General features: G+C 37.7%; 1 protein-coding gene across 6 annotated transcripts in view; it reads right to left on the bottom strand.

The window, feature by feature from the left end:
• The window catches only part of CNTNAP4 (contactin associated protein family member 4), a gene marked incomplete at both ends in the record, with an annotated part of 238,429 nt that overhangs the window by 107,952 nt on the left and 105,162 nt on the right, over nt 1-25,315 (bottom strand). For all 6 annotated transcript variants that reach the window (XM_084257952.1, XM_084257953.1, XM_084257957.1 and 3 more), the window contains one exon: nt 5,788-5,935. In XM_084257952.1, the coding sequence (XP_084114078.1) occupies nt 5,788-5,935 (148 nt within the window). The remainder of the gene's footprint in view (nt 1-5,787; nt 5,936-25,315) is intronic.

Below are 25,315 nucleotides of genomic sequence, written 5' to 3'. Positions count from 1 at the left end.
ACCTTTTCAAACTCTGACATAAAATAGGATTCTCCAGCTATAGAAGTAACTGATAGACAACTTGAAAGGAGGGATTGTAAACTCAGCTTGGTCAAGCTTCTAGCATTTAGCATGTAAGAGTTGCTTAATTAAAACTATATTCCTTATAGTAAATTTATAACTTACTACTTTCCATTTTTCCCATAACCAGACAAGTGGTATGAGATCAGCTCCTAAATACACTATTTATCTTATTTTCTCAGTGTTTTTTTTCACTCGTGTGAATAATTACACTGCTCATGCTACTTTCTTGTATTTCCTACTTATGTTTTCTAAACTGAAGTCTAGAGATAAAAGTAGTTTTGACTTCCCAATGTTCAAAAAATTATATTGCTATTTTAGACATTCTAAAGTGCTCACTGTTATTTTTAGAAAGTTAACATGAGTCTAGTAACACTGACTTATCATCATGGATTAAACAGAATCCCATAATTTTCCCTTAAACAGTCTGCACTTAAGCAAATAAGCACAACAGTCCAAAACGTCTATATATTTTTTCCTCCTTATTGTTTTCTCTTTTATTTCATTTTTCTCCTTTTATTTTTACTGAGGTAACATTGGTTTACAATGTTATTTAGGAAGGCTCTCCCCCTTGAGGTGTTATTACCACACCACACCTACCACCAAAGCCCCCACGGTCCCCCACCATGGCCCACAGTGCTCCCTCCCCACTTCTGTACATTTTTTCTCTTGGAGTGTTCTCACCCCGTTCTCTCTGTGTTCTATGCATGTTCTTTGACAGGCTGAATATGCTTCTTAGGTAATGGAAAAAGCCTTCCCCAAGCTCACCAAGCTACCTCCTTTCTCCTTTGAGTCACTCATCTCTCCAGAAAATGAATAACAAAAAGGAACTTCCCATTATAATATGGCATAACATGTGCCTGACAGGGGCAGCACAGCTCTACCCTGGCAGGAGGAAATGTCCCCCTGACCCAAATGCGGTTGTCAGAGAAGTTGTCACAAACAGTGATTTCTATACCAAGAAAAGACAATGAGTAGAAAAATTATCTAGGTGGTGGAAATGAAGGCTGAGTGTGTGATGCCTGCCTTAGACATGGTGTGAAGACACTATGTCTTGAAATATGAAATCATGCAGCCAAGTCAAAGAAAGTGAAATTGCTTCAGGGTGGCTGGGCAGCTGGGCGTTCTTTTTCCATTGAGGGTGAGGAAAGGAAGACCAGGGATTGCAAGATGAAGATGTTGACACAAAAACTATGGAAAAGGAACTTAGTATTTATACTAAGGGCAATTGCCTCAGCAATTCATCCACAATTAAAGAACATTATCTCCTGTGGCTTAATTGCCACTTTCTATGGACAGCTCAAGACATATTGCTCTCAGTTATTTTCTTTCCTCTGCCTTTGCTTACATTGGTTCTATTCTTTGGGACACTCAGTAAGTAGCAAGTATTTCCCTATCACCAAACATATTCTTTCTCTTTTCTTTCTTTCACAAGTACACCCTTACATACATCTCTTCTCTGGATGTCCAGATCTATAAACATGTTCCAAGGGGCTATGCCCAAGACATCTGAAATGGATACTTCACGCTGAACCCGTGAGATTTAGTTTCTACTTCTCTCATTACTCAAGAAACAACTTCAAGTGGACCAACATAAAAGTAGAGCACGCTCTTTGATATGGATTTTCCATTCACTTGATGCTCCTTCATAACAAGTTATTGCTCTAACTCTCTGGGAGAGAGGGCAATAAAACTGTGTGTGGTTCTCACAATGGCCACTTTCCCTGAAATATTCACAAGACCACCTGCATCTATATCCTCAGTCAACACATATACTACGCACTGGGTGAGGAGGTGGGGGGGGTGACATTGAACATGCACACTACCTAAAAAACAGCATAAAAGCCCTGCTTTGATTATGCTGAAATGTATTTCTGCTTTCCAAAGACTTGAGTTGTTCAAACATATCTTTTACCATAAAAGTGTGCTTTACTATAACAGAAGTGCAATCGGTAGTAATGTTATGATTTAATCACAATAATGATGTTTACACAGGTTTCAATTCTATGTCCTCAACCCAGAGGGTTCCGACTTGCAAACCTTCCGTATTTTACAGGTATCTGAATTCAGTGAGTCAACAATGGAATTAATTCTCTCTTCTATTCCCTTCTGGAACTTCACAGTAAATGACACCGCCTTCCAAACAGCATTCAACTCTGATACCTCCGGGTCTCTTTCCGGCACATCACTAAGCTCTGTTGACTCAATTATCGTCGGTGTATTCTGAATCTGATTCGAGTCAAAAGAATCCTCTGCTCTAGCTGGAGGCTTCATTGCCACTTGTACAGACCAGGTCACAGACCTCTGGAGTGAGCTGCTGCCTCCAACCCATGCCCCTCATTTCAGTGAGAGTCAGCCTGATGAAAGACAGACTGTGCCTCCAGATAATCCCAATACCTCTGCTTGATTGGGGCACAGCCCTTCTCTTATTTGAACTATCCTGCTGTGTGAAAATACCTGCACTTTAGTTTCAAAACCTATTGCTATCAACTTTCTTAGACTAATATCAACTTATCCATCACTTTATTCTTCACACCCTGCATTCATGCTTAATATTCTGCACTGAGTTTTTGCCATTATTCCCACTATTATTAAGAAAGTACATATTACTTTAGAATTTCTCTCTGTGCCTAATTTCTCACAGATTCTCTTTCAGTAAGCATCAATAAATACTTAAATGGAGAATACATGTATGATTCATATAGTCATCAGGAGCAATGAGTCTGGAAAGTGATGAACAGGATTTTAAGTCTTAGCTCTAACACAGACTGTGTAATCCTGGGCAAAGTTCTTAATTTCGCTCAGTTCCCAATGCTCCATGTCAGAAGACTTGACGCACCCTGGTCTATACCACACCAGTGTAGGTGGCTCAGGAAATGCTCACCCACATCACATTAATTTGGTGTAGACAAAGGGGCTCGTGGGGCCATGCAGTTCTCCAGGCTTCCTCAAACTCACAGGAAGTGCCCTTGCTTGCTAGCATGGCCAGTGTCCCAGGACTGTGATTCAGGGAGACAGTCCGCCCACTCCCCAACACTACTTTCCTCTCTACAGGAATTGTGGGAGAATGACCTTCTATGTCTGGAGAAAATCCAGTGTGATCTTGGGTCTGGGCTACTCAAATCCAGCAGAACTGCTGCTGGATTCCTGTGTTGGAAGTTCCTGCAGCTCTCCCTTCTGAGGGCAGGGAAGGTGTGGCCTCAAGTATTGCCGTGCCAGACAACCTGGCGCATGCAAGCCATAGGTTTCATTCAGCAGACAATTCTTCTCATCAACTCTTGCTCCTGAATGGAGCATTATTCAAGCACCTACCCACTGTGTTGTTAGGACTAATCAGAAAACACCAATAAACAATACTATTAGCTGACACTATTAGCTGTTCTACAAATGATGGCTATACTGCACCATGCTCTAGCTAAGTAATATTCAGTGAGGCTGAGGCCATGAATAGGGGGAGAATGTGAGTATGACTAAGATGTAACTGAGGAATTAAATTCAATTTGATCAAACACATGCCCCCAAAGTGCTCACATCCAAGTCATTTCGGTGTTAATTTTAGGTAATCGATGATAGTATTTTTCCAGTAGGTTTATCTTTTTTCTCTTTTATCCAAAATTACGCCTTTTACATTGACTTCTATTTTATCATTTGCCAGATGTGTTATGTTTGAGTTTAAAATCATGTTGGTCCCCAGTACTGTGTCTTCAACTGCGGGACCAGGAAAAAGAAGGCTACACACACGATGGTGTGCTTACCCGAGAGAGAGAAAATGAAGTCACAGTGAAAAGAAAGTTCCACAAGGCAACAGATCAACAAAAGATTTGAGTTGTCCTCAAATACAGGACAGCAGAGAACTCAAAGGAGCTGATCCCCAGCATCCCTTCCCAGAGGACATCATGTGTGGGGCTTTAGCTTCTGCACAACAGCAACAACGTCTTGTTCAATAAGTGCTGAATTTACATCCTAGAGAAAATGTGTATTAGGCGTGTGCTGGGGGTCAAATTACCTAATATTTCCAAGACCCTATTAGATGGGTGATTTTGAGAATGAAATGTGAATGTTTATAAAACTGCATCTGACACAGACTAAATGCTCAGTGGCCCTTAGCTATTATTATGCCCTGACAAATATTTTGCAAGGTGGTTTTTCTGAAGAATTTGAGAATGTAACTTAGATATGAAGCATTTTGGAGTCTATTTTGCTAAGGGTTCATCACGTGGCAAGGACTTTGCTAGATTCTATGACTCACCCACAGATAAGGCTGACGGTCCCGCAACAAATGTGCCCGGGATGTTCCTTTCAAAGGATGAGTTTAGTTGAGTGTGACTGTGTGGAGGGAGGGGCTAGCACAGAACAGGAAGAGCTTTCCCCGGCTAAAGTCAAGAAAGTCAGTGGTAAGGGTGGCAGAGGGGGAGAAGTCAGCTGCCCCGGCTCATCTCCCTTCAGGACCTGGAGCAGCGTGAGTGTGAGGCGGGTCTGTATTCTGGCAGATGCGGCTCAAACCAGCTTGCCATTTCCTACCTGTGATAAGTTACGTTGACCTCGCTAAGCTTCACCTTCCTCAGAAAAACAAATACTATTAACAATAGCACTTTTGTTCATTAGGCCTGAGTAGAAAGAGAAGGTTTGTCAATTACGCTCCTGGTGGAGGTGGGTCGTGGGAGCCGAGGTCACTGGGGACCTGTGCTGCGCGCATCACACACTTTCTCTGTCTGACCCAGAGAACACTATGTCAACAACTTGCCTCCCTTCATTCTGACACACCTTTTTTTATGTAATTGAAGTGAACCAAAACCTAACTTCACCTACATCACAAAGTGGTAAAAATGCATGAAAAGAGCTTTCGTGGCTAAAAAATAAAGCTCTACTAAGGAATGATGATGAAAAGCATCTGAACGACCCAGAGTTCTTTTCCTTACCAGAGTCTTCCGTGTACTAGCTGGGAGACACTGAGCAAATTACTAAACTCTTCAAACCTCAGACTGCTCATCTGATAATTGTACATCATATTAACAAACTCATCATTTTATAATAAAAGAGCATCTAACAGGATAGTGTGGTTTGAGGTGTGCTATCAATAACTCTTACGTCCCTTCCCCACAAAAAGATATAATAAAACACTTCATTAAGCAGGGGCTAAGTGAAATCTGTGGTTTCTATCTTTTTTATGTGAAAGTGTTTCAAACGCACTTTATATGTTGGCAGAGCTCTTTACTTTTTCTATTAATTTATGCTGAGGGCATAGCATATTTATAAGTTAGTTACATGGCATATTATTTTAGGCTAGGGAGAAAAATAGTCTTTGGTCTCATGAGACATGATTGATGACACCAAATGGCACACTGTCTCTTTTATTAAATTCTGGGTACCTAAATGAAACCTCATCAAGTAGAGTCCACGGAGGGAAGGCTCTCATTTTAAAGTTAAGATCTCAACAATGACATTCACTTTGTATAAATGCACTCACCTGTGTCTATAAACATCTGTCTCTACCTATCTTTCTATCGACCAATTTGTAAAATCTTCTATTTCTGACTCAAACTACAAAAGCTGAACACTGAAAGTCAATATTGGCAGGTATGGGTGGACACAAAAGTCTTTCCACAAAAAGTCACTCCCGTTTTTGTCTATCTTTACATAGCTGGACGTCTGTTTGAGCGTGCAGTTTGGCTTTTAAAACATCTCCTTTGATATCTATTTCAGTGTGCTGGGTAAACAAACACTTACTATAAGCACATCCAAATGCCTCGATCCGCATTCCAATTCTGCCCTTGGGGTTCCACTCTACGGGGATGAAGCGTAGAAACCTGGCTTTGATCGAAGGCTGGAGTCTACAGTACACAACACTATCTGCATTTGCATTTCCAGAAAAACCCTGGAAGAAAAGGGAAAGCAGGAATCAATACATCTGGAGAACATCCATATCACCTGTCTCCTGTAACGGTGATGTGCAATGTCTCATTGGCTTTTTTACGATAAAAATGGCTACCTTCTTTAAGACAATCATATTAACAGTTATGTTGTAACATCTCTCCATTCACCGAAGTTACGATAGCTTAAGCCTTTCTTTATAGTAAGAGAATACATATTCTTTATATGAAGAGCCCTTTATGTCAAGGGTTTAAAGCCCATCATCCCCATTAAGCCAGCTCTCAACTATAATACCCTCCCTAAAATTTGTTTCTATAAACTGCAGATCAAACGTAAAAGCTAACACCGTGAATAGCATAAAAAATTGAGAAAAAATTTCCAACATTGCAGATCTGATTCAGCAAAGTTGCTCAGATAGCTGATGAGTGAAAAAGTTATGACATTTCTGCTGTTTCACTTTCTCACTTTACTCGTTAACCCCAACAAAAGTATCATCAACATTTTAATCTGAACTACACTCCAATAACAGACTGTTAAACTTCATGGAACTGCAGGATACACACATTAAAAATTGCTCAGGGAAATTGGAAGGGGTAATAATTTGGAAAGAACTGTAATTAGACTTACAGACTCATCTGGAGTTTGAAAGCAAGAAAGACTTTGGGAACTAGCAGAGTCCGGTAAAAATGAGGAAATTAAAGATCAGAAAGGTCGGGAGGAAACTTCTGGCTTTTGCAAAACTATTACAAGGTAAGACCAGGAGCCATGTTCCCTCCACAATATCAAGTGCATCTTACCTAACAGAGCTCACCTGCAAAACCCACACACGATAGTCCCACCTAAGAGCTAAGCAGTTATTTTCTCCTAAATGACGTGAGGTAAGGCCTCACATGTGAAAAAGTTAAATGAAGCAGAAGTTGTTCTCCACAGTTTATACAATTTATATTTAAATTTCATTTCCTCTTCCCCTCCTTTCCACCTTCCATTCTGCCTCCATCTTTTCCAGTATCTTCTTCCTTCTCTTTCCTCCTTTCTCCTGTTCCTCCTTTTCAACTACAACAGCATGTGGAGGAACAAAATGGGGGATGATGATGCTACAATCTATTCAGGCTCATGGTCAGCGCCCTCACCAGGACGGGATCAGCAAATAAGGTCAATCTCACGTAGATTACACACGGCAAAGGCAAATATCCCTTTACCAGCATTTACCAAAATCTTTTCAAAGACATTTTTTAAAAAGATTGGGTGTTTCATAGTCAAATTAATTTGATTTGATGTCTCTCTTCATCGGCTCTCTCTCCCTGCTCTCAGTATCCCAGGCGCTCAATACTCAGGCTCACACTCACAAGCAGTTGAACTCTCTGATGATATCTTCAAATTATATCCAAAATCTGGGGGTCACTCTTCACTTTATCTATGACCACTGCTCAATGAAGCATTGCCTGGCCAGCACCACTCAGTGACTCTTACTGTCTGTTTTATTCTTCTGATCCTGTCATCACCCTGCTCCCCATCCCTCATCTTTTTCCCTCGGAGCAATAGGAAGATTGTTAAAGACAAATTCAACCATCTCACCCCACATCTTCCTTCACCAATTCAAACAAAATCCAGTCTCCTTATCAGACATACTCAGTGGTTGGCAATGTCCCCCAGGGTGTTCCCGCCTTACTGGACATCCTCATTCCCTAAGTCAAGCTCAGTCCTGCTAAGGGCCTTTGCACCAGCTGTTCCTCCTGCTCTGGTTTCCTAACCCCAGCTCCACTTGCACAACCAGCTCCACTTGTCATTTCAGGACTTGGCCGCAATAGTATCATCCTAGACGGGTTCTTTGCAAAGAGGTGTACCTGGCCCTTCTCATCACAACTGCCTGTTTTATTTTCTTCATGTCACTCATTATTGGGTTTTATTTTTTCCCTATGTTTTTTTTCAATTATTTATTTTATCTTGCCAGAAGACAAGCTCCACTAAAGCACAATGGATACTATGCAATACAACCACAGTATCGAGAACATGACTTGTTTCAAGGAATTTCCTCAATGCAATACATGTTGGATGTGTATGAAATGCCCAGCTAAAAACAAAACACTACAAAGTTCAGCAGGTTTCTCAGTTCCAGTATCTCTGAGTTTGCCAAAGTGCAGATGTGCAAATGTGCCCAGTGATTCCATAACAGGAGGAGCTATCCAGGCTGATTCAAACATATTAGGCCCACATCTTGGCTAATAAACATAAAAGAGAACAGCACCTAGTTCCACAGCTATGTGGATTCTGATATCCAGACCTTTCTATAGTTCCATCTGATTCCACTGGTTGAAATTTCATACAGAAGGCTTGTGTAAGAAAGGTTAACTATAATCCACATTATTCTACCCAATCCCCAGCCCCACTCTATTCTACAACACCATGGTCTCCATTTCTGTCAAAATCCATAAACATTTGCCTGAAAATCTGATGTGGCTTTGTCCAAACATTCTTTACAATGGCTGATGCAGGGCACTCATTTCATTTAGGGCGATGCTTCCCAAACTTGAAATATAGGTTAAAATGCACAGTGCTTAGATCCTGAGCATTGGGGAGGGAGTGAGGGAGAGAGAGACAGAGAGAGAGTCTTCCTGTTTGTCAGTTTGTCTATCTTTACACACATTCCAAATCAGGCTGATGCACATCCAGGGTTGGTAGACATTCAATTCTAATCAGAGCTTCTCATACTTCTAATTCTGTCTTCCTGGGTGCCACTGGCAGGCTAATATAATTCTTAATTGAGATTTCTTGCAGTGAACAGCTAGATGATGAATTAGATAACCCTCTAAAATATCTCACATTTTCCAAAATTAATGTAAATTCATGGTTTTAGATAGATGCCATGACAATGACCTCAGCATCTTATGGGATGGGGAAGAAAGATGTACAGTAGCAGTGGCGACAGGCAAGTGGAATAGGAACCTTTCACAATTAACCTGATCAATTTACGAGTTATTTGAATGTGGGAACACAGAGAAGAAATATTAAGATACTTAGTAATAAAAATATCTTGGCAACTTCAAATGTGTCAGCAGTTATTTCTTACAAAGGGTATAGGAAATTGTGAGGTAGGGAATATGGACTTTCACTCAGCATATTTCAGACATTTTTTAAATGAGTATCTATCAATTTTATAATAATCGGTAAAGAAAGTAAGCTGTAGACACAGAAAGTGTGCCGAGTGACAGAATATCATTGTGACAGAGTGACAGAGTAGAAACATCATTTAGTAGCACTCTGGGCAAATCAATTTTAATATCAAGGTCACTGGGAAAATATCCACAATTACTATTAATTAGATATCTAAATGAAAAATAATAGTTTTATTACTTTGCACCGTTTGGTGAAATTTTGTTGATACCTAAGATAACCAAAACTCTGCTTTGTTAACTGGATTTTTTCAGAATATTTGTGAATGAGGCCTAGAATTGGTGCTTTTTTACTTTATAAATGAAAAATCTAATGCATACTAGCAATTTCAAATGTATTTCCTTTACTAGAAGATGTTCCTCAATTTGCCATGAAGATTTATTTTGAAGCCATAACAACTCACAAAGGAATGCAAGGATTTAAATATCTGTCTTTTAAAAAGAAAATGCTTTGTTACTGTTTATGTATTCCCTTACATCATAGATTTTGAACATTAGTGTATATAAGGTTTGCCTACGGTACTGATAAGAAATACAGATAGCGAGTTCCTGTATCTCCTACACTAAATCTGCAGGTGAGATCTTGGAATATGTATTTCTAAAGCATGTCAAGGTCATTTGTGCTGTGTGTCTGAACATTCTTATACTTCTTCCCCCACTATGTCATATCAAAACTTTTAGAGAAAGAACAAATTTTAGGAGAAGGGCCCACGAGGGCTAACTTCCAAATAGGGTAATAAGTGGCAAACGTGTTCTACATTAGCAACCTAAATGTCTTCTCTGTGAGGGGCTTTGCCTCAGCGTCAGACACAGCAGAAATGTATTGAGTAGCTTTAATATTTGCATCAACCCTGTGAAGTTGTCATTTCTGTAGCTACTGTAAAACTGAGGATAATGAAAATTATAGAGGTTATGTGCCTAAAGCCACACAGCTAGAAAGTGGCAGAGTAAGCATTTAATTCCAGACTTTTCGAACTCCAAAGCCCATAATTTAGCTAAACCATCAAAAGGCCTCATTCTAACAGAACATGAAAACAAACAATTCACCCTAGAGGAAACTTGATATTTTATTTGAGGCTTTTTTCCATTTTTCTCCTAATTTATATTTAAAATCTTTGACACATTTGAGAGTAATACAACTTAGATTATTGCTGAACTGGGACACAGCACTACTAGTTGACTTTATAAACAGAAAGATTGTTCTATTAAAATTTACATTTTCTCGATATTTTTGTAGTAGAATAGAAATATAAGATAAATGTTCATTTCTTAACAGGACGCTTGTATGTGAATGGCAACCTCCTAACAGACAAAATATAAAGGAAGCTGCCATTACATCAGCACATACATGAAATATCGACAAATAAGTTAAGGTGATGAGGCTTATGCGATAAAAATCAAAAAGCTTTAATTGTACTTTTCAACTTGGTGATTTGCAAACTCAATGAGGTGTTCATAGCTTATTTAGAAATGTATTCTAACCAAGATTATTTATGGAGTTAATGAATTAAAGTTTTTCACAGGATTTTAAATATTTCCATTAGTGACTTGAAAGTTTATGAGGAGGTATAATAGCATTAATTTCTTTTTCAAATATGAACTGAGTAACTCATCTATGAAAGCCAAGAGACATAAAGGGAGATGTCCATATGGCAGTTCATAAGAGGATCCAAGCTCCGACGTAGTAAATCAGAGACATGGGGCCAGTTCTGTGCGGTTATAGAGCAGACTGTAATTACACCTAAGTTGGTCCAGCTCCCAACAAAACAGACAGCAATGCCAGCAGAGATTCAGTACAACAGATAGGTGAAGATGGAAGTCCCTGAACTCTCTTACAATGAGAACACAAATGACATACCCATGACCTGGATCCAAGTACGGACTTTTTGGACAGTCAACAGGTAGACACTAACCCTATCCCAGCAGCATGCTGCCTAGTGGAAATCAGCTCTCTATTTTATGATGTTAGTCTTAAATCTTTACCAGTGACCCTCCCAAGAGACTCTCAGTCTAGAAAACACAAAAGAAAACTAAGAACCAACAAAAACTAAGAACTACTGAAAAGCAGGAAATATACTAACATAAGAATAGCCTTAAGGCACGCTGAGCAAGGCATGGTAACTGTGTACTAGAGTTCATTTCAAGTTGGGGGTGAGTACAGATGACCAAACTATAAAGTTACATCTTGCTTTGTGTATGTAATAAATCTCAATTTTCAAAATAAGAGTATAGAATTTTATTAATATCAAGGGCGTTTCAACCATTGCTCTCAGAAAATGTACATTATCTTCAAAATATTTATTTGAAGGAATAACAAATTATTAACAGGTCCCATGTACCAGTCATTATATTACAATCTGTGGAGAAACAAAGTTGTCAAATACATTCTTTAGGATTCCCAAGATAGAAAGATCAAGAAAGGAAAGGCACCTGACAGGCACAACCTTCACTGCAGCCCTTAACTATTTTGAGACAGAGCAATCCATCGTTTGATGGAAGACTCAAGGACAGCTCACTAAATTGAAATTTATATGAACTAAAATTATTATGAGATGGAAAATAAGTTTTAACTAAAAAATAATCATGGTGGTGATAGACTAGGAAAAACTCCCTAATCCTCCTGCTTGGAAAACCATATGAAATGAAATATGGAGGAGGAAAGTGTCCAAGATCTGGGAGAAGAAAACCCAAAGAGATGGGTCCTACCATCAAGGCCCTTTCCTTTTTACCAGCAACTAAAGGATTCCTGAGGAGAAAATGAGAACCCAGACAGCTCTCCAGACAACTTCACAGGGATAGGGGCAACATTTTATTTCTAGACCCCTGAAGGATGGGAATCTCCTGTAAATTTCTACAGGTTTTATGTCAGAACACTGAGCGTCTGCAACTTAGAATAAAGAGTAAGTCAGAGAAAGACAACGCACAGAGATTAAAAGTCTGCTTCCCATCCTGTCAGTCTGTGAAATGGAATGAAAGTGGTCCGAGATTTCTAGTATTCTTTGCTTCCTGCAGAAGTAAATGCAATTTCACTCTGTAGAAAGGTACCCTTCTAGGTCTTAAATTATCTGTTCGCTATTTCATAAAGTTTTTCATATAATGTCCTAAACACAAAGAAATAAAGTAGGAGCAAACACTGTTCTTAAAGGGAATGCTTAGTCTTGAAATCACATACATGTCAGTTGATAGGAAAGGCATCAGCTCTGTATTTAAAGAGCTTATAAATCATCTCTCTACTCTAGAAACAAGAAAGCTGGACAAAATGAAAATCAATCACTTTTCTTAGCCCCATTAGAAAACTGAAGGGACTGAAACATGTCTCTCCAAAATTCCTTAGCCAGAGCCTTTAACCAGGAGATGGTGTTTCGACGTGGGTCTCTGGGAGGTCTAGATGAAGTCACCAGGGCGGAGCCCATGGTGGAATGAGTGCCTCTCTGAGAGGAAAAGAGTCCAGAGCTCATACAGTGAGAAGGCCCCTCACCAGGAGCTGACTCCGTGGGCACCTCACTCTGGCATGCCCAGAAATGGGAGAAATAAATGTCTGTTGCTTAAGTCACTGGTTTGTGGCATTTTCTTTTTTCTTAATATTTTATTTTATATAATTCTTACATCACTTTTCATTTTTGCACAATGTATGTGGCATTTTCTTACAGCGTCTCGAGCTGATGAACACACACAGCAAACCACCGCCATGGACTCTAGAAAGGGAGATGAGCCAAAAGGAGTCAGTGCCCAGACCTGTCCACCTAGCATTGAGCGCCCTAAATGACAAGAGATGAGATAGCAGTGTTGCTGAGCTGATGGAGGCTAGCTTGGGGGTGAGCAGCTCGTCAGGAACAGCCTTAGCAGGCCCCACATTTTGGGGTATCCATGCCCCCTGTGAAGATCAGGGGATCCCCTCCTGGCTCTGTCAGGCAGAGGAGAAGGCGACCACTGGGAGACAGGCTGGTGTACTCCAAAGCAAAGGTCACTGTCCCGGGGATGGCTTTGCACAGCGTTAGGCAGTAGAGAGACATTCCCCTCATTCTAGCTGCCCTGGCCTTCCTGTCCTCCTAAAGTAAAAAGTCCACAGGAGCCCGGGCTTCAAGAATATGAATTGAAAACTCAGTAGATGGGAAAATGGGGTGCAAGGGAACAAGCTGAGAAACACTATGCATGCCACAGCTCCAAGGCAGTGTCCCTCTAAACACATGGCATGTAACTGAAATCTTATACAATGCCCTCACTCGAGCAGTAGGTGTCCAATATAATACTGGATAACTGCTGAAAGAATGACAAAATATAGATCATCGCTAAAGAAGATCCAAAGTTAACAGAAGAGGAGAACCCAGGATACTAGATGAGTCTGAAGTCTCTCACCTATACTAAACATCAGTGACTGCCCAGTTCCTGGCCAGATTAATATAAGTCCTCACACACACGCACACACAAAAAAAACCTATTTATATACATTCCCACTACTAGCTATAACATGTCCAGATTTCAAGAAAAAATGTGAGACATGCCAAAGTGTACAGAAACAAAACAATCATCAGAATTAGATTCACATATTGTCACAGATGCTGGAATTATCAGAGCAGGAGTTTAAAACAACTAAGACTGCTATGCTAGGGATTCTAAAGGGGACAGTGGACCACATGTAAGAATGGATGGGCAATGTCAGCAGAGGGGTGAAAATTCTAGCAAAGAACCAAAGGGAAATACCAGAAACCAGAAACACTGTAACAGAAGACTGTGTGGGCATGGGCATGGGCATGTGAATAGATTCAACACAGTCAAGTGAGTGTCAAGAAAAGAAAAACTTCCCAAACTATGATGCAAAGGAGGGCAAAAAAGCACAAGAATATCTAAGAACTGCAAGGTTACTTGTAATGTGCCTAAAAGGAATACCAGGAGGTGAGCAGAAATGGGAGCAGAAGAAATTTTTTAAATAATTATGGCCAATTAACTTCCCAAAATAAACAATGAATAATAAAGTATAATTCCAGTAAGGTCAAAGGATAATAAGCAGGTTAGAAGTCAAACTAAAATATACACAGTTATACTCTATTCAAATTACAAAAAAAAAAAGAGTATTTTGTAATTAGTCTGAGAAAAAGAGATACCTATCCTGTAGAGAAACATGAAAAATAATTGAACTTGACTTCTCATCAGAAGACATGTAAGCAAAACGAGAGGGGTAATATATTGAAAATCTTGGGAAAAGGAAAAATAAACCTTGAGTTTTATATCCAAGGAAATTATTCTGGGAAAATAAAAGAGAAATGAAGACTTTCTCAGACAAAATGTCACCAAACTCATTGCTATGAGTTCTGCTCTGCAAGGGACATTTCAAAGATGTTCTTTAGAAAAAGGAAAATGACATAGCTCAAAACTTGGGTCTACACAGAAAAAGGGAGAGAAAAAGGAGAAGCATTTGAGAAGGAATAAAAGGAGTTAAGATAAAACAATTCCTTTATTCTTGATCTTAGTCTCAAGATAACTGTAAAGAAGTAAAAGTAACAATGTATTGGGTGATTACAGCAAATGGATAAATTAAATAAATGACAGTACAGTCTCAGGGGGTGGGAGGGGTGAATCAGGAATACTCTGCACTTCTTATCAAGTATTATCATGTTATTTGAAGATTGATTTCAATTAGTTAAGAGTAGACACTAAAATGTATGATCAATACAAGAGACATGGTAAAGTGGAATCACTGAAATCCTTCAGTTAAAATCAGATAAAGGATCAGATAAAATCAAGTAAAAGAGGTAGCCAGAAACAAAAGACAAATGCAAAAAATAGAATATGGTTACCAGCAAGGTAGATAGCCATCCAGGTATGACAAATCACTTAAAAAGTGAATGATCTAAATATGCCATTTAAAGACAGAGATCAGCAGAGGATAAAGAATAGGAAAACCCAACAATATGTTGTAGGTAAGAAATATAATTAAATATAAAAGTCTAAGCTATATTAAAAGTGAAGGTATAGAGAAAGATATTCTGCATTAATGTCAAAAATCCAGAAATAACTAAATTAAAACCAACAGATTAATAAAACTAAGTGATGAGAGTCTATTATGCAAGAGTCAGTTCTTGAACTGGGAGCTTTCAAACTCAAAACCAGTAAGATGCCCAGAGGCATGCCATGACAGAATGACCTAGAAAGTTAAAATGAGGATACTGCTAACCTTTACAATCAAGGAGGTTTCCAGATGGCAGGGGATTGGAAAAAGTGTTTATCTAATACTGTTTGTAGAATGATAATTTATGTTTCTTTTATAATTAGTAGAGGCATTTACAGGAAATAACCAAAGATAAGTTTCATTTATGTTCATGAAATAATCTAGACCTATTTCTGCTTACACAGCTTAAACTATTTTGTCTGCTCAGGGAATTTTCCAGTTTGGTTTCCATTTTGCATTCTACATTAACTCTAACATTAATCTAAAGAGAGCTGGAGTAGCTATATTAATTTCAGACAAAACAGCCTGCAGAACAAGGAGGATTATCAGAGATAAATAAGAACACTGTGTAATAACTAAGTGATCAATTTTCCAAGATGGTGTAATAATCCTCTATGTATAAATACCTAACAACAGAGAATCAAAATAAAGGAGGCAAAAACTGCCAAAACTGCCAGAAGAAATAGACCAATTCATTATTATAGTGAGTAACTGACATGTCAAAAAGGCAGGGAAAAAAGTAAGAATAAACTTGTATATCACTATGACTCAAATAAATTGAATTGACATTTTAGATATTCCGTCCAAAAACAACAACAATAGTCTTCTCAAGCTCATATGAAACATCCACCCAGACAGTCTGAATTATGGACCCTAAAATATACCTCACAAGGTCATAAGAAAATAAATCACACAGAGGATGCTCGTGGTAACAACAGAATTAAATGAGAATGATGGAATTAAATTAGTAACAGAAAGATAGCTAGAAGGCTCCAAAATGCTTGGAAATAACCCAATTGCTAAAGCAGAAGTCTCAAGTGAAATTCTTAAAAATTGATCTATCTAACTGAAAACACAATTTGTCGAATTCTGTAGGATATAATAGCACTGACAGCACTGCATGCATATACTAGCAAAAAGCAAAGATCTAAATAAATAATGTAAGTTTCCAACTTAAGAAAGAAGAAAATACAGAGCAACTTAAGTTTATATTAAGTAGAAGAAAAGAAATAATAAAAATAAAAGCACAGGGCCTCCCCGGTGGCGCAGCGGTTGAGCGCTGGGTTGCGAAGCTGCCCTCAGCCTTGGCAGCGCCGGTTCGATCCCCGGCTGCTCCTGGCCACTGGAGGAGGGTCCCACATGGTGCACAGACCTCTCCTGCCGCCCACTGCTCCCCTCAGCAGTAAACTTTGGTCCTTCTGCCTGCTCTGCTCTGCTCTGGCTCTGGTGAATTCTCTCACCCTCCCACACTTCTGACTGTACCCAGTGCTTGTATAAATAAATAAATAAATCTTTAAAAAAATAAAATAAAATAAAATAAAATAAAATAAAATAAAATACAAGCACAAATTAGTGAAATTAAAAACAGGAGACATTAGGGAAAAAAAACAAGCAAATCATCCCTGGTGGCACAGGCGGTTGAGCGCTGCACTATGAAGCTGTCCGCAGTCTCTGCAGCGCAGGTTCAATCCCCGCTGGCCGGCGAGAATCCCACATGGTGCAGCAGACCTCTCCTGTCTCGCCCACTGCTCCCCTCAGCAATGTATTTCAGTCAGTCTTCCTGTTCTGGCCCCCACTCTGTCTCTGGTGAATCCTCTCACCCTCCTGCGCATCTGGCCTGTACCCCGGTTCTTGTATGAATAAACAAATCTTTAAAAAAAAAACAAGCAAATCAAAAGTTGATTCCTTGAAAAGCTAGCTAAAGTTCATGAATCTTTAGTCATGCTGTTCAGAAAAAAAGTTGAGGGAAGAGCCACATTTTCACTATCACAGGTGGAAGAGAAGCCACTTAGCACAAGGACATCAAAAGAAGAAAAGCTGAAGGCAAATGTGCAAAGAATGGATGTTAGAACATCAGGGGGGAATAGAACCAACTAGAATCAAGAAGGAAACAGAAGTGTAGGATAAAAAATAAAGCTTTGAATGGACAGATGAATTAATGAAACCCAGGTTAGATTGGCCAGGGAAAAGGAAAAAAAGGATACACATAACCAGCATCAGGAATGCAAGGGCATCTCACTATGAACCTATATACATAAAAATGACAGTAAAAGGATATTTGAAAAATTTATGCCAATAATTTTGAAAATTTGGTGAAGTGAAAGACTGTAAGCAAACACCAGCTAACCAAAACACAGGAGACACAGAAAAGCTGAGTTGCTTATCTACTAAAGAAATTAAAGTGACAATTTAAAAACATTCCCTAGAAGAAAATTCCAGACCCCTATGTCTTTCGTGGTGAATTCTTCTAAACACTAAAGGACAAAATACTGCCAGTCTTACGTAAGCATCTTCACAAAGTCAAAAATAGATGGTTTCCCAATCTGTTTTGTGGGGCCAGCCAACCCTGGTATCAAAATCTGATGAGGAACTTGCAAGAAGGAAAATAAACAATTGTATTCAAAAACATGAATCTTATAATCCTTTAAAAATTGTTGCAAAATTATTCCAGAATATAGAGATACATAAAAAGTAATAGATTATATTTCAATCAAGTTTATTCCAGGAATACCTGGATTGCTTAATTTTTAAAACCATTCAAATTAATTAAGCTGAAGGGGAAAAGGTCTTCTAAACAGATGAAACAATAACATTTGATTAAATTCAACATCAAAACATGATTAAAATGTATAACCAAGTAGGAATTCCTGAATCTGTAAAGGATACCTACAAAGATGTTACAACAAGCAGCACATGTAATGGGAAGTATTGAGAGCTGCTGCGAGGTTGCAAAACATGTTTTCTAGACCCTTTCATTCAACATGTCATGAATATTCTAGATAGTGAAATAATGTAAGAAAAACATTTAGCTGTAATAAGGATAGGAAAGGCAGAAATGAAACTAATTATTCATTGATTGCACATATAGAAAAATATTTTAAATCTATAAATGCGTTCAACAAATCTACTGGATGGATGGAAGTCTATATGTAAATATAATTGAATTTACCTAACCATTAGAAAGGCCCAAATCCAGAACACTGACAACACCAATACTGGCCAGAGTGTGGAACAATAAGAACTATCATATACCGTCAGCAAAAAATAAAGAGACAGGAAGCAGCCAAGATACTTTTGAAGAAAAACAAAGCTGAAGGATTTTCTTTATTGGCTATCAACTCTTCTAATGTGAAACCTCCCCCCATGAAAGAATGTCAGCTAGGCAAATGGAAAAGGACAGATACACCAGAAACAAACTCAATGTATACAGAGAGTGGATTGTTGACAATATTTACAATGCTGAGAAGTTCAGAAAAACATCCCACCTCTTTTAAAAGCACATTGTTGGGGCAAATCAATACCCACAGTGGAAAAAACAGTAAAATAAAAATATTTTTAATGGAAGGTTGATCACTATCTTAAATCACATGCAGAAATGAATTCCAGGAAGAAAGCAGACCTCCATGTAAAAGGCAAAATAATAAAGCCACTAGATGACAGCACAGCTGAGTGTCTTCACATCTGTGAGGAGCTCGCAGATTTCTTAATCGTGACACCAAAAGCACTAAGCATAAGAGGAAAGACTGATAAATAAGAATATTTTAAATATATTTAATATTAATATATTATATTTAAGAACTTCTGTTGCTAAAACAGAGAAGCCACAGAATAGAAGGACCAGTCTTCAGGATATGGATATCCAGCATATCCAGAGAACTACAAAGCAATATGAAAAAAATGGACAAAAGAATATTAAAATGACTAAGAAATCTATGAACCATTGTTGAACCTCAGTCATAGGGGGCACTGCAAATTAAAACCACGGTATGAGAGTTCTGCACACAACCAAAATAGATACAATTGAGAAGCACAAGAAAAGAAAACTGACAAATGTTGTCAGGAATGTGGAACATACGGAATTTTCATACTATTGAGAGTGTAGTCATACAATCTCCATTAAAGGCCTTTGAGGAGTTTTTGAAAGTGAAACATATACTTATTTTATGAGCCAGCAATTCCATTCTGAAGAATGTACTAAGACAAAAGCAGGCACTGGGTTCCAAAGATAGGCATAAGAAGCATTATTTGTAAGAGTCTCAAAATAAAACTGTCCATGTCCATTTGTAGAGTGGATAAACAAATTGGGGTATGATCATATATCAAAATATTGTAAAATAATGCAAATAAATCAAATATACCTGTATACAACAGTTTTGACCTGTTTCACAATCATAATATTAATCAAAGACACCAAACAACAGTTTTGACCTGTTTCACAAGCATAAAGTTAACCAAAGACACCAGATAGGAAAAAGAACATTTTATAGGACTCTTTGTATTTAATTCAAAACAGACATTCAAAGTCTTGACAGCAGTTTTCAGAAGAGAGAGTGGTGGTTATCATGATGGGCATGGATCGTGTTTGAGATACCACGATCTTTATGGCCTGGATAATATTACCATAGGTGTGTTCACTTTTTGATAACTGAATGAGCTGTATACATATATGACTTTCATATTTATCTGAGTGTTGTACTTCAACATAAAAAGTAAAATGAAAGTAATCACGCTAGCTAAGGAAAAGAAAAGCTTCTTAACGCCTTGCTAGTTCAGTAAAGACAATCAAGATTTAAATTTGCATTGTATTTATCCAAAAGTAAAAGAAGATTTTGAAGAATACCTCATTAAAATTGTATTTGTCACCTTTGTGCTTTCCTATAGATCATTAAGAATACCATGAGAAATACCTTTCAACTTCAGATTTCAGATATCATATAATTTATCATGCATTATACCATAAAGAGCTCCATTAGTATCTTTCCTTTTACCATTAATATTACAAAGGATAATAGCATTATATGACCATTATCATTAAAATAACTATTGTTCAGTGATGAAAGAAAATGACTGAGTTTTTCTATTAGAGATATTATAATATTTAAAGTAAATTATTCCTCACCTCTATCGTCCATTAATGTTTTATATAGTCTTCTAACGTATTGATTAGTCTTTAGTCCATCAGAACACCATTTATTTATTAAGTGAATTGTTAATAATTTTCCCAAGGAGAAACTTAAATATGTGTTTTAGAAGAGACTAAAAATACAATAAATCTTTCCAAGAGATTAAAATAAAATAGCCACCTTATGATAGCTAATTCAAAAACAGAAATGTTTTCAAGAGCTTGGGCAGAGGCTCAATCAGTCCTTATTGTTCTATGCAGTCTTGGAGTCACAGGCTAAAATGGCAGGAACTATACATTATTTAATATATATAAAATATATTATACTATTGATGCATATTATAATGCACATGGTGAAGTGCACTAAATACTACATACATTATTTAACTGGTGATACTGTATATCTTCATTTAGATCATACCCTAAATTTTCACAGAAGCTTGACACTGAAAAACTATGTAACCTTTGAGGTGTGTCTAATTGTAACACTGCATATGGGCAGATACAAAGATTAATGGTCTAACTCTTTCTTTTCCCCAGTTGCTGCCAACTTTAAATTTTACCAAATATTTTTAGAATGCATAGACAAATTTCAATGCAGTATAATTTTGGGTTGTTTGACCTTCAGATTCTGTACAATTTGGTCATGCAATTAAAATTTCATTACACAGAAAGTCAAAAGAGAGACAACTTTATTTAGGAATAACATACTCAGAGGGCAAAAATGTGCAGACTTTCTTAACCTGTTCTTCACCACAGAGAGAAATTCACCCATCCCTTGGGAGCACAGAGTGAATAAAGGCAGGGAGCAGACGCTGGGTTAGCGAGACAGGCATGAAAGTGTTTTTATTTCAATCAATAATAACACCTGCCTACGAGCATCGCCTTTTGAAACACTGCCAGATGGAACAAAACAACAAAACAAACCAGTAAATGGCTCCGATACCCATGGGCACCTTGATATAGATAAATGGAACAGACAGTAAAGACAACCTAATGCCGAATGCATGTGTTCCTTGTTAATGCAAACATATCTGAGATGCAGGAAATAATAGTTCTTCTACTCAACGCAGATGACACAGACTCATTTGTTCTGTGTTCAAACAAATATCCCCTTTATCTTTGGAGATAATTTTTTTTCAAGCACCAACAATAACTGAAATATTAGCCATGTCTTCACCCCTCTCCATAAAGAAAAACTCAGAATGCCCATCACACGGAGACATGCATTCGCGCTGGGGGACCGTTACTTAACAGCTGAGAAATCTGAACAAGATATATTCCTAAACCTCAGTTTATTCATTTATAAACTGGGGAAGAAAAGATTGCTCCCAAAGTTGGAAGTACTAATTAAAGTAAAGAGATGAACAATGCCTGGCTCCTGATGAGGTTGTGCCTTATGAGATCAAGTCCTCAAAGATGACACATGTCAATGACGGTTATTAGTGTGAGTCACATTTTTGGGGTCCCAGCTAAATGTCCTTTGATTGAGGACCATCTACCATGTGATTCCTTGAATGTAGTTGATAATTTTAACTTCAAGACAAAAGATATTAATACTTCCCAGAAAAGTTACTGAAACAAAAATAGTTTTAATTTCTTGTATGTGGAACTTTGTTTTTTTAAAAACTAGTTAGCATTTGAATATAAATTTTAGAAATTATACTTCAGTCAGTGTAATTACAGCATCATGCAGCAATAAAAGCTTCTAAATGCCCGTATTATTTCTGTTTCAATGCAACTGAGATTAGTTGACGAACATTTGAATAATATTTCAAAAAGTATGTAATAAATTTAAATGTAGATAAAGTTTATAGATATTTGTATGCATCCTTGAAGCATGTGGTTTTAATGATACTGTGTAAGTTCTTAAATTCTTATTTGAATTTTAAGAAACTACATTATTTATCATATATAGAATAACCCTAAGTATTTCTTTAAGGAACCATATAAAATAACATAATGCTCTCTATAAATAAACAAAAATTGTAAGGGCAACCTCTCAGAGAATTCCAACGACACAGTATGGGGTTTAGTATTTTACATTTAATTAGTGTTTATCTGATATGTACATGTAATGTAGAGTCTATTGTCCTATATGTCAAACTTCCCTTTGAATTCTTCTAGAATAAGCCACAAACTCTTAGACCACAAATATAACAATTATGAATAATGGCAAGACAAACACAGTGACCTCTCCTGGCTTTGTTCTCTCAGGAACGAAAATCAGGGATCTAAGAGCAGGAATCAGTGTCTGTCTGGACATGTACACCTCTGCAATTCCCCAGGGACTCAAATTCTGATTGAGTAACAGATCGTAAATGAGGTGACACTATATGGAGGATATGTGCAGAGAACAAGCTGTGGCATCTGCAGTCCTTAACACAAAACTTTCTTTCGTATTATGCTGAAGTCTTGGGAAAGTTATGCTTTTCATTGTACACTAGCAATCATAAAACACATTTTTCCTGTGAATTGTTGGAAATTGAGAACCAACTAGATATTACAAATAATTATTGATTTTTAAGATCCTATTTTGAGAAAGGCTTTTACCTTTCAGAGATTCATATGGAAATACTAAGAACAAAAGGCTATGATGATTGTGATTTGCTTCAAAACAAAGCAATGGCAGGCGGGGCAATGTGAGATGGAATTGCCATGGGCTGATGGGTGCAGAAAGGGTCTGAGAGGACCCACTGCTATTCTGTTTACTTGGTGTATGGAGTAGGTGTGAAGATAAAATAAATTAGTGTATCTAAGAAGCTTAGTACATTTACAAACTATTATTTCCATTTGTAACATTTTTCTACTTGTCATAGCTAACAGATATTCAAAGTTTCCTGTTGACAACCAATGCTATCTTTGATAAGTAAGGGTTAAGTGTTCTTAGAGAGAGACTGAAAAAGCACAATTTCTTTGATGAAAAGTCATTAACAACTGCATTGGGGCACTCTCCTAATTCTGGATCATTTTCTCTTCAGCATTCAAAAAATTAAATTTTCCTTATTTGAAATACATGTTTTTATCATATTTATCACAAATTCTTTATCAGGTTATTGTTGTAAGTTCTGAAGTACACAAATAAAAGTTTCTATAAAGTAACATGCAATTCTTATATTTAATTTTAAATTCCCAATATGTCTACTGACTGTGCTAATTAATCACCTTCATATAGGCATTTAATGCTCAGGAAAATTTTGTCAGAGCCTTATAGAAAGACACCACACATTGAGCAACTTAAGGAAGATTAATGAAGCTTTCCAACACCCATCTGTACTGAGGGATTCCAGTTCAGTCCCTCAGTTAACCTTACTGTGGGCTATTTCGCTTAAGCAGCAGAACTCTGTTGTATTAAAGAAGTATGCAGTGGAGAATGAAGCCCCGGAACTGGTCCTTCCACAGGGCAGATCCCAGGCTTAGTCTAAAACACAGCCTTGGCTGGATCCTCCATCTTTAACACAGTAACAGCACCCAGGCTGCCCAGAATACACCGCTGCCTGGAGATCATGCTATTAGGAATGTACAACCCTCTCTACAAGGGTTGTACAAATAAAAGATATTATTAAGCACATTGGCTTACACTAAATCCATTTGATTAAAATAATTTGTAATTTATACTATACATTTTTGAAGATACTGAATTGCTTTCAAGTCCAAAGCACTAAAATATAATTACCCTGGCACATGCACTTGATGGAACATTATGAAGCAATTAAAATGGTGATTTTGCAGACTATTGAAAAATTAGCATGCTCTCCCATTACTTAAGTATGATACATGATTATGTGATCAGCATACTTATAAGTTAGTTCAAAGTTAAGCATAATAAGAATAAAGAGAATACATCAAAGTTCTAATATGGGTTTTGTTAAGTGATAAGATTGTGGATTTCTTTTTTTAACTTCCTCTATTGGGCGATTGTTAATGATGTGAGGGTACAAGTGTAACACTGACACATACAAGCATAAACCAAAAAGGAAATATAAAAATACATTATGCTTTTGCTCTCTACCATTAATCCCTTTCCTTTACCAAAATTCCTTCTTCCTGTTCAGCTGTTCAAGCTGTCTCTGTGTCCTTGTACCCTGGATTCCAGTGAATTCATAAGAATATCCCCAAACTGAGCACTGATAATATTGGGAATTTTCTAAATGCAGGCAAAATTTGCTATTTGTAAGTCACATTCTTTACCAAATCCAAGGATCACAAAAACTAAAACAAAAACAAAACTCCTTTGCAGAGCTTTATTTTTCAGATCTTTTAAGAATCTTCCCATTTATTATCTCATTTCATGATTTTCCTATGAGAGGGGTTGCTAATTTTTCCTCATTTTATAAATAAAAGGATTGAAAGGTAAAAAGGTGGTGTCCCTTGTCTAAGATCACTCAATAAACAAGACAAAAAAAATATAAAAGACCTGTGAAGCCGAATATCATCAACTAAAAAGACACTGAGGTTACTACTTTGTGACTAAAAGACTGGCAAAAGTCAGAAAGCCCCATAATGCCACGGTTGGCAGGAACGTGGGGACACTGGGACACTTGTGTTGCTGGTGGCAGTAGAGGCAGGTAAAGCTACTCTTGAGAGCACCTTTGCATTATGGTGCACAAACCTTAAACAATCATTGAAAAGTGTGGATGTCCTTATTACCTAGTGATTCTCTTTCTGGTTATCCAGTCAAACATAATTCTTAGGTATTACCTACATGTCCCCTCTTGTAAGGGATGTGTATGTGACGCTCTCTGTAGCATGGTGCCCACAAGTGACTGTGACATGGTGCCTGCAAGTGCCCGTGACAGGCTGAGTAGCAAGGCAAGATAGATGCCCAGCACACAGGATTAAGAGGCAGTCAGCATGTCATCAGGATGGCGCTGATGCTGCCAAACCAGTCTGAGCCCCTCTGTACTACAACTACTCCAAAGTTTCCTCTATCATAAAACCACTCCCCTGCTCCCATCTCTCATATATCACATATTTGTTTATACATTCATTCATTCATTTATAATGCTGTGATTACAACCATGAAATTTTATTCATGAAAAGACAGATTTATGAATTGACTGTAATGCTCGTGTTTTATGGTTTGGGTCTCCTTATTTGTGGCTACTTACTATTGCCCTTAAGTATGCAACAGTTGCCATATAT

The sequence above is a fragment of the Talpa europaea genome (assembly GCF_964194135.1).
Source record: "Talpa europaea genome assembly, chromosome: 16".
Classification (NCBI taxonomy): Eukaryota; Metazoa; Chordata; class Mammalia; order Eulipotyphla; family Talpidae; genus Talpa; species Talpa europaea.
This window is presented reverse-complemented; position numbering and strand designations above follow the sequence as displayed.